Source organism: Sinohyriopsis cumingii, chromosome 12 (genome assembly GCF_028554795.1).
Source record: "Sinohyriopsis cumingii isolate HCF-2022 chromosome 12, ASM2855479v2, whole genome shotgun sequence".
NCBI classification, from domain to species: domain Eukaryota; kingdom Metazoa; phylum Mollusca; class Bivalvia; order Unionida; family Unionidae; genus Sinohyriopsis; species Sinohyriopsis cumingii.
In genome coordinates this window covers 27911112-27927925 of record NC_142972.1, presented here as the reverse complement: position 1 = coordinate 27927925, position 16814 = coordinate 27911112, and the positions used below count along the sequence as shown (strand labels likewise).

The following is a 16814-nucleotide window of genomic DNA, read 5'->3' as shown; positions in this document are numbered from 1 at the left end:
TATTGGTGTGTTCAGTTTTTACTCAGGGTGGATTTATTTATTCAGATTATTATTCACTGAAATTACAAAGTGCTAAGTAATATGCTTGGACTTAAACATTATTTTGGAATTATAGTGTATTCAGGAAAAGACAATTTGAATTATATTATTGTGTTATATCAAAAGACTTTTAGCACATCGCCATACTCCAGGCCATTGGCATATTAGAAAATTTGTGTCTAGAGGCACATCAGTAAATTCAATATTCAATTTAAAAAAAAACATTGGAACTCAATTGGAAGTTCATACATTTGAACTTGTGGTAGAACTTTTAGGACTATTTGAGATTAAATTCACAATACTCTTAAGTTCTTTTTAAATTTTCACTCTGTATTCTAGGGAAATAAATTATTTGTTGAATTTTAGTTTCATTGGTTTTTACTATTTTCTGTTACTTACTTTAAGACCATAGAGTTGTAACGACTAGCATTACAAGTGTGTTTAAAAAATTTTACTTAATAAACTGACTGCTAGATTTTTTTTGCAGTTTTACTTGTTTAGAAAAATATATAGACTATCTTTGTCTTAAGTTTGGGTAAACTATCTGGGTGTTTATCAGTAACTAGTGGTGAAAGAAAAAGATGCCAGATTTGTGTCTTGAGTAAACCAGGCTGTGATGTCAGATGTGTATCTGAGTCATTGAGGCAGTGATACTAGATGTGTATCTGAGTCAGTTAGGCAATCATACCAGATGTGTATCTGAGTTAATTGTACTGATACTAGCAGGGTTCCCATGCTACCGGGAAATCATGAAAAAGTTGGGAGAAATTATAATTTTTTTCACTACCTGTGAAAAGCCCTGGAATTTTGCAAATATTGATGAAAGTCAGGAAATATCTGGGAATTTTCCGCCACCACTTAATGCCCCAAAACAATCGTGAGTTAAATTTATCAACTTCTAACCAGAATATTCAGAGGGTGCAGTATGGATCATTTGGGTGCTTGCAATAAACATATATGCCGAGTCAATCCCAGTGCTCAGTGGATTAGATTTGTTAAGTAGACTTTTATTTTCAGCTCAATATTCATATCTTTCCTTACGTGGAAGGTATGAAAACCACTATAGCATCACAAGAGGCAAACATTGTGGTGGCAAAGCATAGCTGCTTACCGGATGGCCTAGCAAACTTTAAATGTTGTTAGATCAAGTGTTACATGCATGAAATGGATATGAAAATTACTTATTGTCTCAGAAATTGTGAGTATTAAAACTGTTATGTCTTTAATCTGCTGAAATACAAGATAATACTACGGCGTTGATGAAATGTGACCTGGTACTTGCAATTTGCATTGCTAGTCACATGAGTACACAAATCTAACAACTCAGATTTTCAAATGTTGTAGAGAAAAAATAAAAACAGTATTAAATGAAAGTTGTATAATGGTTGTAATAAAAATACAAAAATGAAAGAACACAAAATTTTCCATATTTATATATTCCGAGAACAACTTCTAGAGTTTTATTGTATCAGGTGACTACCACATTGACATGTGTTCTCAGCTTGATAAATCAGACTGGTTAGATTGCTGGTTTTTACAAAACATATGTGACTTTCATTTAATATAATTGAATTTCTCTACAACAACATTAAAATGGAGTTTGTTGTTGATAGCATATGACCATTGGACATCCGATGTCATTTCAGACTTGTGAAGTGACTAGTAATGCAAATTGCAAGTACCGGGTCAGTTTCTTCAATGCCGTAGTTTCATCTAGTCTATCAGCAGATTAAAGACATAATGATTATAATGCTTGCAATTTCTGAGAAAAATCATTTTCCTATCGATTTCTTGCAGATATAAGTCAATATAACATAAGTTTAAATTTTCTAGGCCCGCTGTTAAGCGACTACCATATGTCGCTACCACACAGTGGCGGCAAATTCCAAATTTTCTAAATGCAATTGCAACGACCCCGCACCCAACCTAAATGCCCAAATATGAAAAATGGGGTGGGAACATTTAGAGGAAACCCAGATTAGAAAATGGACTGCTATTCATTTTAAACCTAATACGTAGTCCAAATTGTTGAATCTCAGAGCTGAAATGAGAAATTGTTGTCCCTTGTATTATATATTAAAAAACGATTTGAGCCTCTGTATCAGTACAGGTTTGAGAACTGGTTTAACAAATTATGAGAAGACAAATTGATTTTACAGAAAATTCAGTCCTTGTTTACATGACAGTATATACTTTTGAAGGTCTTTTGTCAAAATTTAAATCAACCCTTTTGAAAATGTTTTTTAAATGATGGATTTTTAACCAGATCATCTTAAGAAGATTAGGTTGATTAAAAATCTTATTTGGGATTTTATTGGCACAGTTAAATTCTGGGTTAAACTCTCTTCATACAAGACAAGATTCTAATTATTTGCATTTATTGTTTTTTTATACTGTAGTAGGAAATGTTTACTTTCTATAAGGTGCTAATATATATTACTATAGAATTCTTTAGAATTAATGGCTTGAAAGGAAACAAAACTAATTTATGTTCATTATGTTGTTCCTACTTAGCAACATAATGCATGTCAGCAAAATAAAGTTAGAATTTGTATTTTGTACATTGAAATGACTTTACATGCCAATTTATAGGAATATAATCAAACTTTGTTTCATGTGAAAATGTTTGTGGTTTTATACGTGATCATCTTTTCTGGCTTAGATGTTTTGGAAAGTCTTGAAAGAGAACCATCTTTTGATTTAGAAAAAGCATGTTTTACAGTCTGAAATATTCTTTAATTCCATTCAGTAATAGTCATATATGAACCTTGAAAAAATTATTTTCATCCTGGAAATTTTTCTTTAGAAAAGCATGAAAACCATTTACTAGATGTGTATCTGAGTCAGTCTGGCAGTGATACTAGTTGTGTATCTGAGTCAGTCTGGCAGTGATACTAGTTGTGTATCTGAGTCAGTCTGGCAGTGATACCAGATGTATATCTGAGTCAGTCAGGCAGTGATAATAGATGTGTATTGGAGTCAGTCAGGCAGTGATACCAGATGTGTATCTGAGTTAATCAGGCAGTGATACTAGATATGTATCTCAATCAATCAGGCAGTGATACTAGATACATATCTGAGTCATTCAGTGATACTAGATGTGTATCTGAGTCAATCAGGCAGTGATAATAGATGTGTATCTGATTCAATTTGGCAGTGATAAAATATGTGCATATGAGCCAGGCAAAGATACCAGCTGTGTATCTGAATCAGTCAGACTGATAATAGATGTATATGTGAGTCATTAAGGCAGTTATACCAGATGTGTATCTAAGTAAATCATACTGATACTAGATGTGTACCTGAGTTAATCATGCTGATACAAGATGTGTATCTGAGTTAATCAGGTAGTGATGCTAGATGTGTATCAGTTAATCAGGCAGTGATACTAGATGTGTATCTCTGTTAATCAGGCAGTGATAATAGATATGTATCTGAGTTAATCAGGCAGTGATACTAGATGTGTATCTGAGTCAGTTTGGCTGTGATACTAGATATGTATCTGAGTTAATCAGGCAGTGATACTATATGTGTATATGAGTTAATCAGGCAGTGATGCTAGATGTGTATCAGAGTCAATCAGGCAGTAATACTAGATGTGTAGTCAGTTTGGCTGTGATACTAGGTATGTATCTGAGTTAATCAGGCAGTGATACTATATGTGTATCTGAGTTAACCAGGCAGTGATACTAGATGCTTATCTGAGTCAATCATGCAGTGATACTAGATGTGTATCTGAGTCAATCAGGCAGTGATAATAGATGTGTATCTGATTCAATTTGGCAGTGATAAAATATGTGCATATGAGCCAGGCAAAGATACCAGCTGTGTATCTGAATCAGTCAGACTGATAATAGATGTATATGTGAGTCAGTAAGGCAGTTATACCAGATGTGTATCTAAGTAAATCATACTGATACTAGATGTGTACCTGAGTTAATCATGCTGATACAAGATGTGTATCCGAGTTAATCAGGTAGTGATGCTAGATGTGTATCAGTTAATCAGGCAGTGATACTAGATGTGTATCTCTGTTAATCAGGCAGTGATAATAGATATGTATCTGAGTTAATCAGGCAGTGATACTAGATGTGTATCTGAGTCAGTTTGGCTGTGATACTAGATATGTATCTGAGTTAATCAGGCAGCGATACTATATGTGTATATGAGTTAATCAGGCAGTGATGCTAGATGTGTATCAGAGTCAATCAGGCAGTAATACTAGATGTGTAGTCAGTTTGGCTGTGATACTAGATATGTATCTGAGTTAATCAGGCAGTGATACTATATGTGTATATGAGTTAATCAGGCAGTGATACCAGATGTGTATCTGAGTCAATCAGGCAGTAATACTAGATGTGTATCTGAGTCAGTCAGGCAGTGATAATAGATCTGAGTCAATTTGGCTGTGATACTAGATGTGTATCTGAGTTAACCAGGCAGTGATACTAGATGCTTATCTGAGTCAATCATGCAGTGATACTAGATGTGTATCTGAGTCAGTCAGGAAGTGATAATAGATCTGAGTCAGTTTGGCAGTGATACTAGATATTTATCTGAGTCAATCAGGTGGTGATACTAGATGTGTATCTGAGTCAATCAGGCAGTGATAATAGATCTGAGTCCATTTGGCAGTGATACTAGATGTGTATCAGAGTCAGTCAGGTAATGATAACATATATGCATCTGAGTCAATCAGGCAATGATAAAATATGTGTATACGAGTCAGGCAAAGATACCAGTTGTGCATCTGAATCAGTCAGACTGATAATTGATGTGTGAGTCAGTAAGGCAGTTATACCAGATGTGTATCTAAGTAAATCATACTGATACTAGATGTGTACCTGAGTCAATCATGCTGATACAAGATGTGTACCTGAGTCAATCATGCTGATACTAGATGTGTACCTGAGTCAGTCATGCTGATACTAGATATGTACCTGAGTCAGTCATACTGATACTGTAAGTGTACCTGAGTCAACCATCCTGATACTAGATGTGTACTTGAGTCAATCATGCTGATACTAGATGTATATCTGAGTCAGTCATACTGATACTAGATGTGTACTTGTGGCTTAAAGAGTTAAACTCACAGCTGATGAGGAGGATCTAGAAATATGGTTTGTTACAAATTTGAAATCCGTCCAAAATTGATAGGTGTGAAAATTGATGAATTTGTGTTAACTATATACAGTCCTTCTAGTAGCCTATTCTGTTGGTATGAATTTTTGTCTATGATGATTGTATTAGAGTTTTGTTCTCAATTTCTTATGTGGACTTTTTTTCCCAGTATTTCAGCTATCTGTATACTTACAAGATGCCAGGAAATATAAAGGCCTGGGTGGATGAACACATGAACTGTGAAGACATTGCTATGAACATTCTTATTGCCAACATTACAGGCAAAGCTCCAATCAAAGTGACACCCAGGAAGAAATTCAAGTGCCCCGAGTGCATAAACAAAGAGATGATCTCAGCTGATGTAACACACATGGTTGAGCGGTCTGATTGTATTAACCAGTTTGCCAGTATCTACCAGTCCATGCCACTTAAATATGTGGAATTCAGGGCTGATCCAGTCCTCTATAAAGACAATTTTCCCAGTGAATTGAAGATTTTCAATGATGTCGGAAGCCTCTAAATTAATTAATAATAAATATGGTCATTGTTGAAATTGACTTTAAACTCAGTAACTAAATTTATCATAATACCTGTATTCTGTATTTAGGTGGCGCTATACAGTTTCGCATTTTGCATAGGGTTAGGATTTTAAAGAAAAAGAATGTCCCCAGCTTTCCTCACTGGTTATACTGGCTATTTAAAAAAGACCTTGTATATCTTAGGTATAATGCAAAGAACCTTTAATTCCCTTTATTTTGGTGTATGATTGATGGGTGTACTATGGGTTATAGAGTATACAGCTTGGCCTTACTTCAAATGTGCACCTTTCAAAAAAGTGCTAGCTCTACTTGGTCATTTTCACTTCCTGAACTTTAGAGGTCAGTTGTATAAAAAAGAGCCGATAACTTGTTTTACATTTTATATATTTGGTAATTCATTCATTGCACTTTCAGAAGCTGGTATTGTCTAGTCTGGCAAAATTCATTTTCCCTATTTTAATAGCTGCTATGTATAGTGTACTTTAGACTAATTCAGACTGATTTTTTAACACAAGGGAGCAGTCATTTTAGTTAGCAGTGTGCTTAAATCATGTAAAATTTCCAAAAGTACAATATTCAAAAGAAATATCATCCACATTACATTAATGTAGCATAGAGGTTTGCAAACATTCTCTCCACTGTGCATGTTTTAAATGTGAACTACTTCACCTTACATACGTCACTCTCTCAAAAGTACATATTATCTGGTGAGCGCCACCATAAAGAAGATGTAGGTATTATTTTTTTATGATTTAATTATGTTTATATGGCTGAAACATTTAAGTCGCAAGCATCAAAACAATCCTTATGAATAATTCTCCTGCCTTTTTCCCCACAGAACAGTATTTATGAGTGTCAGAGTCTCTAACAAGTCCAGCCTAACCCCCCCCATGATAAAAGTGAGCTATTTTAAGAATGCACATTACATTTTGTAAACATAGCAACCAATATTATGCTGAATGACAGGAACATGAAACTAGACAGAATTATTTCTGAGATATCAACAATGAATTTTACAATTAGAAAAGGGAGGTAACTCATCAGCTTCATAAAGGTCAAAGGTCAAAGTGTAAAATATTTGCCTATTGTTTAATATGGAAGAAGCGAATTCACTTTCTCTTCATTTATTTTTTTATTTCATTGCAAATAAATGAAAAGAAACATTTTCACCATATATTTCTGTCACTTATTGCAACAGTTTTAAATTTAAGTTGACTCTATTCCTATATTCTAAGTCTTCTAATTTCCCCATAATTAAGGTCACTACTCACACAAACATACCTCATGGCAAATTATGTAAGCAAGAGAAAAATGATCATAATTAGCTTATTTTCATGCTTAAATGCAATGTGAATGTACCATTTTATTCAGAACATCATACATAATTATATGAAAATAAAAAAAAATAATTGCAAACATTTTTTTATTTTCTTTAAGGTGGCGCTATACAGTTTCGCATTTTGCATAGGGTTAGGATTTTAAAGAAAAAGAATGTCCCCGGCTTTCCTCACTGGTTATACTGGCTATTTAAAAAAGACCTTGTATATCTTAGGTATAAAGCAAAGAACCTTTAATTCCCTTTATTTTGGTGTATGATTGATGGGTGTACTATGGGTTATAGAGTATACAGCTTGGCCTTACTTCAAATGTGCACCTTTCAAAAAAGTGCTAGCTCTACTTGGTCATTTTCACTTCCTGAACTTCAGAGGTCAGTTGTATAAAAAAGAGCCGATAACTTTTTTTACATTTTATATATTTGGTAATTCATTCATTGCACTTTCAGAAGCTGGTATTGTCTAGTCTGGCAAAATTCATTTTCCCTATTTTAATAGCTGCTATGTATAGTGTACTTTAGACTAATTCAGACTGATTTTTTAACACAAGGGAGCAGTCATTTTAGTTAGCAGTGTGCTTAAATCATGTAAAATTTCCAAAAGTACAATATTCAAAAGAAATATCATCCACATTACATTAATGTAGCATAGAGGTATGCAAACATTCTCTCCACTGTGCATGTTTTAAATGCGAACTACTTCACCTTACATACGTCACTCTCTCAAAAGTACATATTATCTGGTGAGCGCCACCTTAAGAAATAAGTACACATTTGCACATTTTGTGTATTTATATACTAGAAGAGTTAGCTCCTTTTAACCTTGTTGTGAGCTTTTCACTTTGGAGGTGAATTCTCTCTCCCACAATGGTCTTGAGGAAGAAAATGCTGGTAAGGTCCATTTTTGAGACTGACTTAACTTTCATAGTTGATATGTGAGAAGCCAACAATGAAAACAAGAGATCTGGTGATTGAAAACTTGTGCTGTTACCTGCATATTTTTACTTTAAAGTTGCTGATTTTCACTTTAGTAACTTATTTCCAAAGTTGTATAAAATAGTGTAAGGTACTACATTTATTAGCAAATAAACAGAAATGCATAAGTCTAGAATAAATAAAACTTTTGGTTTGAAACAAAAATCTGAAAGGGTTGGAATTATTGTAAAAAATACTACTTGTTCATGGGTAATAACTTAAGTTGAATCCGAGTCACATTCATAATGAGATTTATTTTGTACAGCACTTTTCTGGTATACTATAGATTAAAGATCATTATTTTCCAAGCATAATTTGGCAATTACTTAACACATTTTAGCACCAAACTAGTAAGAGGTTTGCATGATAATAAGTTCCAAGAAAAATATGATATTCTAGGATTGTTTTAGCAGCCACTTTTGCCCAACATGGTATACGCAGATCAAGACATATGTGCCCAAAATAAATGTTGGGGGAGGGTTATTTTAGTTTTGGCCCAGTGTGTGTGTACTTGTATATGCATGTGAGCACACACTTATTAAGATGTGGTTATTACACTGAGTATGTTTCCATGACTACTGTTTAATCATAATCCCCGTCCCAGAATAAATTGTGATCTTTGTACAAGGTAGCAAAACAAATCCAAAATTTCTTAAGTAATATTTGACAGAATAAGACTTTGGTAAAACTGATTTAATACTATGTACAGCAACAATATTACCATTAACTTTGTATGATAATAGCCCTTGTACAGTATTTAAATCTGTACTAGTTGACAAACAACTATTATGCACATAATTTCAGTTATTGTTCTTGATGGAGCTAGTTTAATGTATGGCATCATTCTATTTGGCATAAAGTATGCCATTCAAGATTTTGTTCCAGTGTACACTTTCATTTCTTGGATAAAGTATTCTTACTGTGTGTTTTGAGAGTGGAAAATACATTATTTGTTACCACAAAGTGGAAGGTAATACTTTAGATTTAGCTACCCATATTCAAAAATGTTGGCAACTTTGGGCATCTCAGTGTTAAATACATGTCCAAGGTTATTCCTTGCTGAGCTGTGTATGACTGCACAATTTATTCTCCATTTTGACAAACTTCAGAGTTTGAAAATATTTCTTTTCTTGTTTAGTAGTTTGTTCATAATCTGTTTAAGTGCTCGTTATAAGTTTAGTTCAAAACATTGTAAATTTTGATAAAGTTATTATAAAACTTTTAAACATGATGTCGTGTACTTATTATTGTTGATAATATGTAATATGTGAACTTTTAGATAGCATTAAACATAAATAATCTATGAGGCAACCTTTTGAAATTGAACGTTCTTTGGACCCAGTTTGTAATATGGAATTTAACTTCCTCAGTTATTAACCCTTTGAATGTGCTGCCCTGTTAACCCTACCAATGTGCTGCCTGTTGACCCTATCAATGTGCTGCCTTGTCAACCATACAAATGCGCTGCCCAGACAACCCTACCAATGTGCTGCCCTGTTAACCCTTTCAATGTACTTCCTTGTTAATCCTACCAATATGCTGCCCTGACAACCCTGCCAATGTGCTGCTCTGTTAACCTTAACAAATGTGCTGCCCTGACAACCCTACCATTGTGCTGCCCCAACAATCCTACCAATGTGCTGCCCTAACAACTCTACCAATATGCTGCCCTAACAACTCTACCAATATGCTGCTCTGACAACTCTACCAGTGTGGTGCCCTGACAAGACTACCAATGTGCTGCCCCAACAACCCTACCAATGTGCTGCCCTGACAACTCTACCAATGTGCTGCCCCAACAACCCCAGTAATGTGCTGCCCTGACAACTCTACCAATGTGCTGCCCTGACTACCCTGCTAATGTGCTGCCCCAACAACCCCACTAGTGTGCTGCCCTGACAACTCTACCAATGTGCTGCCCACACTACCCTACTAATGTGCTGCCCCAACAACCCCACTAATGTACTGCCCTGACAACTCTACCAATGTGCTGCCCAGACTACCCTACTAATGTGCTGCCCCAACAACCCCACTAATGTGCTGCCCTGACAACCCTACCATTGTGCTGCCCTGTTAACTCTGTCACTGTATTGCCACAGTTTTTTTTACTAAGCTTTAATGTGGTATACATTAAAAGCAACCAAGCAAAATCTGATCAGTTTGTAATATTTGTTCTAATGGACATTTAAAGAAGTAATAACTTCAGAATATAATAACAGATTCTTGCTCAAGAGTTTGCAACTAATTTGACAAATCCCCCACCCCCTTCCTCCACCAGCTGTTAGTCAAGTGTTGTTTATTTAACATTCCAATTGACCAGTGCCCACTCTCATGCATGGCTCTGTTTGCTATATGAAGTTTCTAGACTTGTCTGACTATAATGCAGTCTGATTAAATGATTGTCTCTCAGCTTGGCCAAATGTAACATGTACAAAGTATAACTGTTATAATTTTGCTATTTATAACTTAATTTTTGTGAAATTTTGACTGTGAACCAAAATTTACTATTCTATAAAGGGATTAAAAACAAATCAGTACTTCAGTAGAGAAATGTTTACTAAATAGTAGGCATGATTATCTCTGGACAGGAGGCATCCATTTGCACACATGTTACTAGGCATGATTAACTCTGGACAGGAGGCATCCATTTGCACACATGTTACTAGGCATGATTATCTGGACAGGAGGCATCCATTTGCACACATGTTACTAGGCATGATTATCTCTGGACAGAAGGCATCAATTTGCACACATGTTATTATGCATGTTATCTCTGGACAGGAGGCATCCATTTGCACACTTGTTACTAGGCATGATTATCTCTGGACAGGAGGCATCCATTTGCACACTTGTTACTAGGCATGATTATCTCTGGACAGGAGGCATCAATTTACACACGTTACTAGGCATGATTATCTCTGGACAGGAGGCATCCATTTGCACACATGTTACTAGGCATGATTATCTCTGGACAGAAGGCATCAATTTGCACACGTTATTATGCATGTTATCTCTGGACAGGAGGCATCCATTTGCACACATGTTACTAGGCATGATTATCTCTGGACAGAAGGCATCAATTTGCACACGCTATTATGCATGTTATCTCTGGACAGGAGGCATCCATTTGCACGCATGTTACTAGGCATGTTATCTCTGGACAGAAGACTTCCATTTACACACGTGTTACTAAGCATGTTATCTCTGGACAGGAGGCATCCATTTGAACACATGTTACTAGGCATGATTATCTCTGGACAGAAGGCATCTATTTGCACACATGTTCAAAAAGGAAGGCAGGGCATACCTGCCTGCAATCAAATCAATGGGTGTAGTCTGTTTGAAAGAATGCTACATACCAATTATTCTGGGCAGGAGTTTAAATGTGGCTGTATTTAAGCTGGTCCAGATCTGAATGCAAATACCACAAAAATATAAATGTACATTGAACTCAGAAAGCCAAAAAGTACTTGAATTTGCAGTTGGCTTCAAGAAATAGTAAAATCATTCTTGAAAACTCTTAATTTTGAAACAAATTTCATTTCATTGATAAACATTAATTTACTAATTAACTATGAAGAAAAAATAAAAAGTCCATTCCAAACATGAGAAACTAAATCTTCTTGACATTTTATTTCACACTTGCTGTGAACTTTTCTATAAGATACTCATAAAAATAGAGTAAACTCAGGTTTCTGTTGTTTTCACTGGGGCAGTAAGGCTTACATTAAAAACAGTTTTTAGCTCAGTGCTCTGCGAAGAAAAGAAAATGTTAAAATGCTTTATCTAGGTAAGGGACCAAGTGATAAACAGAGGGCTTTGTTGTGTTTGTTGAAATTGACATTGAATTAATGGGTGAATATGCTTTTCAGTCCAATGGCAAGAGTGAAAAGCACCAAAATAAATACTGACGAAAAGGATAGTTTTATTTGTGGTGGGGGTTATAACTTAAACAGAAAAAAGCTAAAGGAATCAGAACTTGAGCAAGATGATATGACTGCACCACTGGAAACACTTCCCCAAGTCCCAGTCCAAAACTGCTCCTTTACCTCGGCTTAGTTCCAAAAAAAAATTTCAAAGTTATTTTCTAAGAATGAAATTCTTAAATCTGAAATCTTATGAACTCTATGCTGCAGTCAACATTTTTCCCAGTGTAGACACAATTAATTATAGTGCTTGACAATTCAATTGTTGTACTTTACAGATGCTTAAATTTCATGATTAAAAGTCGGCATGAATTATGTAAACTTTCAACAATGAAAGTGCCAAAATGAATCTCCTCCAATGTCATGGTGGGGGGGACATTAAAATTTGGCATTTTAAGACTGATAAAACAATAGACAAGAAATTAATTCTGCAGCAAGAGCGTCATCATTTTCTTCATGTTCAAGGAGTGAGACCTGGTTTATAATGACTGATTTATCAATTTGAAAGTGTTACACAGAAATTTACTTAACAGTGCTGCTACTAGGATTTCATCCTTGGGATCACTATTAAAGATGGTACCACATCAGAAATTTGACACTTCAAATAGGTAGAAATACTTCATTAATGCAGACTTTTAGGGGTTTTATTCTTTGCTGAGACATACATTATCATTAATATTTAAAATAAAAAATTGCTTATTTACTGTTTCCTTGAGACAGGCAGGAGGTAAAGATAATCTTTATTAGTTATAATTAGCAGTTAAGTTTAATACATGTAATGGTATACTTAAAATGTACGTTATTTTAAGTCACTTAGAATTTATTAAATTTGTACTTGATCAATTTTAGTAAAGTATTACTTTTTTTCACTGTAATTTAATTTGATATAGAAAATGAAGTTTTCTGTAGGCTGGTATCCGTTTTTGGATTCATCTTGAGATTAATGTGAGTGAATTATCAACTGTTTATTTCATTAATATTTGTGTATGTTGTATTTTCACTTCTCTTATTTCACATGCACTGTTAATATTTTAACATTTTTTATCATTATTTTACATGTATAGGAATATTTATTTTGATGAAATGTGTCTTAATGCTATGACAGCATATTGTATAGCTTTAAATTTTACTGGACCTGCCTCTTGTTTAATTACTTTATATTAATGGTAACAATGACAACAGTGATGATGCGAACATGTTGTATAGCTTTTACTGTCATTTAAAGTCCATTTTAAATGAAATGGTGCTATTTTACATAATAAGGTAAATTTGATAAAATGTTTTTAAAGGAAACTGTTTAACATATTGTCTTTTTATACCATAACATACCTAATTATGGTAGGGTTTTGTAGATTTTAAAGTGGTAATGAATGCAATTAATAAAGAATCAATTAATAAAGAATTGTCGTTATCAATTGTGGGACTTGGCATCCAGGTAAGGGCTGTACATATATATGGCACCCAGGGAAATCACAGCTAATGTGGAGTAGTCACCCATAGATGCAGTTTAAAATTGTATACCATTGTTCATATGAACTTCTGAATAATAAAAGTACCCTAACCTATATTATTTTTAAAAGTAACATGCTTGGGTTTTATGCATGTTGAAATGGAACAGACCTAAGTTTTTTTTTCACAACTCTCTGACTTTAATTGCTCTAAGTACACTTAAAATGTGATGGGTATGTCTGTTATGCAAAGTATTGCATACCACTTAAGGAAACTAGATACTTAAGGACACTGAGTGGAAATCACTGTTATGGAAAGTATTGCTTACTGCTTAAAGACATTGAATAAAAATCACAGTTATGAGAAGTATTGCTTACCACATAAGGACATTGAATGGAAATCACTGTTATGGGAAGCATTGCTTACCACATAAGGACACTGAATGGAAATCACTGTTATGGGAAGCATTGCTTACCACATAAGGACACTGAATGGAAATCACTGTTATGGGAAGCATTGCTTACTGCTTAAAGACATTGAATAGAAATCACTGTTATGGGAAGCATTGCTTACTGCTTAAAGACATTGAATAGAAATCACAGTTATGAGAAGTACTGCTTACCACATAAGGACACTGAATGGAAATCACTGTTATGGGAAGTATTGCTTACATATAGGTTGCGAGATTTGTAGAACAGGTGTGGGTTTATGCATTTTGCTGCATTTGCCTAGAATATTTGGTTGGTAAGAAATTCGTTATTTCATACTATCATTGTAAATATTACAATGTGACATTCGGTTGTGCTGCCTTTACATTAGGGGAGTGGTTTTATCCTTCACATAGGGATTCCATCAGCTCATGCATTTCCTCCTCCTATTACCTATTCTCCCAACTTCAGTGCTTACTCAGTCACAGTACAATGAAGCCCTTCCATGCCTTCCTACAAATGCAGTAATCCTCAGTGGCCACCAAGTAGTGGAAAGAGGGGGAAATTGTACACACACACACACACACACACACACACACACACACACATATATATATATATATATATATATATATATATATATATATATATATATATATATATATATATATATATGGGGGGGGAGACCAGGCATTTTCATCTTTCTGAGAGGAATGGAATTAAGTGGTATTGGATTTTATTTCCTAGTTAAGAGGCATATATTCTGAGAAACCTAATTTACTATATTTCCTTTCATGATGTAGTATCATTTGTTTTTGTGAGTCTCAATTGTCATGGCTTTGAGGTTAAAATACATAGATGGGTGCTTAAATTCATGGTCATGCCTGTATTACAAATCTATGGTCTTTAACATAGTAACAGAAAAGAGTGAAAACCAACAAGCTTTGTAATGTCAACAAACAATTTATTTCCCTTTAATGCAAAGTTAAAATATAAAAATACCTTAAAGTATTAAAAATAAATCCCCAAAATATCTTCATATTTCTTAGACAAGACTTAATGATTAATGTATCTGAATAACTTTAGTGGTATTCCAAAAATCAATAATCCAATGCTGGAAGTGTTGATGTGCATGTGGTAGCCTATGTCATTATGATGTACCAACAGTCTTTGTTGACTCACAATAATACAATCCAAGAATATATCTTTGTTTGAATTTCACTGTCAATTCCTTATCTCTATTTCCAAGAGTCTTATTTTTGAGTACTTTGTATTTCCAGAGAAGAATAACTTGAATTAAATAATCTGAATACATTCCAGCCCAAAACCAAGACTGGACACAACAATAATACAACTGATTCTGCACAGAGTTTACAGCATGAATGAATAATTTATAGAAAAACAAGATTATATAGTCCTCTTCTTGACCTCAGGTCACAATTAACATTTTTGGAGAAAACAAACTGTTACCTAATGGAAAATTTCTTTCTGAAAGGTTCCAAATGTTTGCAAAATAAAATCTTAGTTATAATTTGAAGGTACATTTTTAAAATTATAATATAAAATGTGGTAAACAACTTGTAGACCTGGCAATTCATGGAGAATTTCCAATGTTCTAGACCCAGATTGAGATAAACATGTCATATGAACAGAGCACAAGGTTTGTTCATTAATTCTGTATATAGCTGAGCCGGATAATAAAAACTAGCTAGTCTACAGCAGATGATTAATGCCTTCCTTATTAAATGGCACATTTATATCTTTCATACATATTTTATGGACACGGCAGTAATGATTACTGTCAAAGTGAGTATTGGTATTTTATGGACATGGCAGTAATAATCACTGTCAAAGTAAACATTGGTATTTTATGGACATGGCAGTAATGATCACTGTCAAAGTGAGTATTGGTATTTTATGGACATGGCAGTAATGATCACTGTCAAAGTGAGTATTGGTATTTTATGGACATGACAGTAATGATCACTGTCAAAGTGAGTATTGGTATTTTATAGACATGGCAGTAATGATCACTGTCAAAGTGAGTATTGGTATTTTATGGACATGACAGTAATGATCACTGTCAAAGTAAGCATTGGTATTTTATGGACATGGCAGTAATGATCACTGTCAAAGTAAGCATTGGTATTTTATGGACATGGCAGTAATGATCACTGTCAAAGTGAGTATTGGTATTTTATGGACATGGCAGTAATGATCACTGTCAAAGTAAGCATTGGTATTTTATGGACATGGCAGTAATGATCACTGTCAAAGTAAGCATTGGTATTTTATGGACATGGCAGTAATGATCACTGTCAAAGTGAGTATTGGTATTTTATGGACATGGCAGTAATGATCACTGTCAAAGTGAGTATTGGTATTTTATGGACATGACAGTAATGATCACTGTCAAAGTAAGCATTGGTATTTTATGGACATGACAGTAATGATCACTGTCAAAGTAAGCATTGGTATTTTATGGACATGACAGTAATGATCACTGTCAAAGTGAGCATTGGTATTTTATGGACATGGCAGTAATGATCACTGTCAAAGTGAGTATTGGTATTTTATGGACATGGCAGTAATGATCACTGTCAAAGTGAGTGTTGGTATTTTATGGACATGACAGTAATGATCACTGTCAAAGTAAGCGTTGGTATTTTATAGACATGGCAGTAATGATCACTGTCAAAGTGAGTATTGGTATTTTATGGACATGACAGTAATGATCACTGTCAAAGTAAGCATTGGTATTTTATGGACATGGCAGTAATGATCACTGTTAAAGTAAGCATTGGTATTTTATGGACATGGCAGTAATGATCACTGTCAAAGTAAGCATTGGCATTTTATGGACATGACAGTAATGATCACTGTCAAAGTAAGCGTTGGTATTTTATAGACATGGTAGTAATGATCACTGTCAAAGTAAGCATTGGTATTTTATGTACATGGCAGTAATGATGAGTGTCAAAGTAAGCATTGGTATTTTATGGAC

At 34.3% G+C, this 16814-nt stretch overlaps 1 protein-coding gene across 1 annotated transcript in view; it reads left to right on the top strand.

Moving 5' to 3' along the window:
- The window catches only part of LOC149786153 (exostosin-2-like), a 50575-nt gene extending 37240 nt beyond the window's left edge, over positions 1–13335 (top strand). Inside the window, exon 11 of the mRNA XM_089976507.1 lies at positions 5330–13335. Coding sequence (XP_089832633.1) covers positions 5330–5680 — 351 coding nt within the window. The 3' untranslated portion in view covers positions 5681–13335. The remainder of the gene's footprint in view (positions 1–5329) is intronic.
- Positions 13336–16814: the final 3479 nt, after the last annotated feature.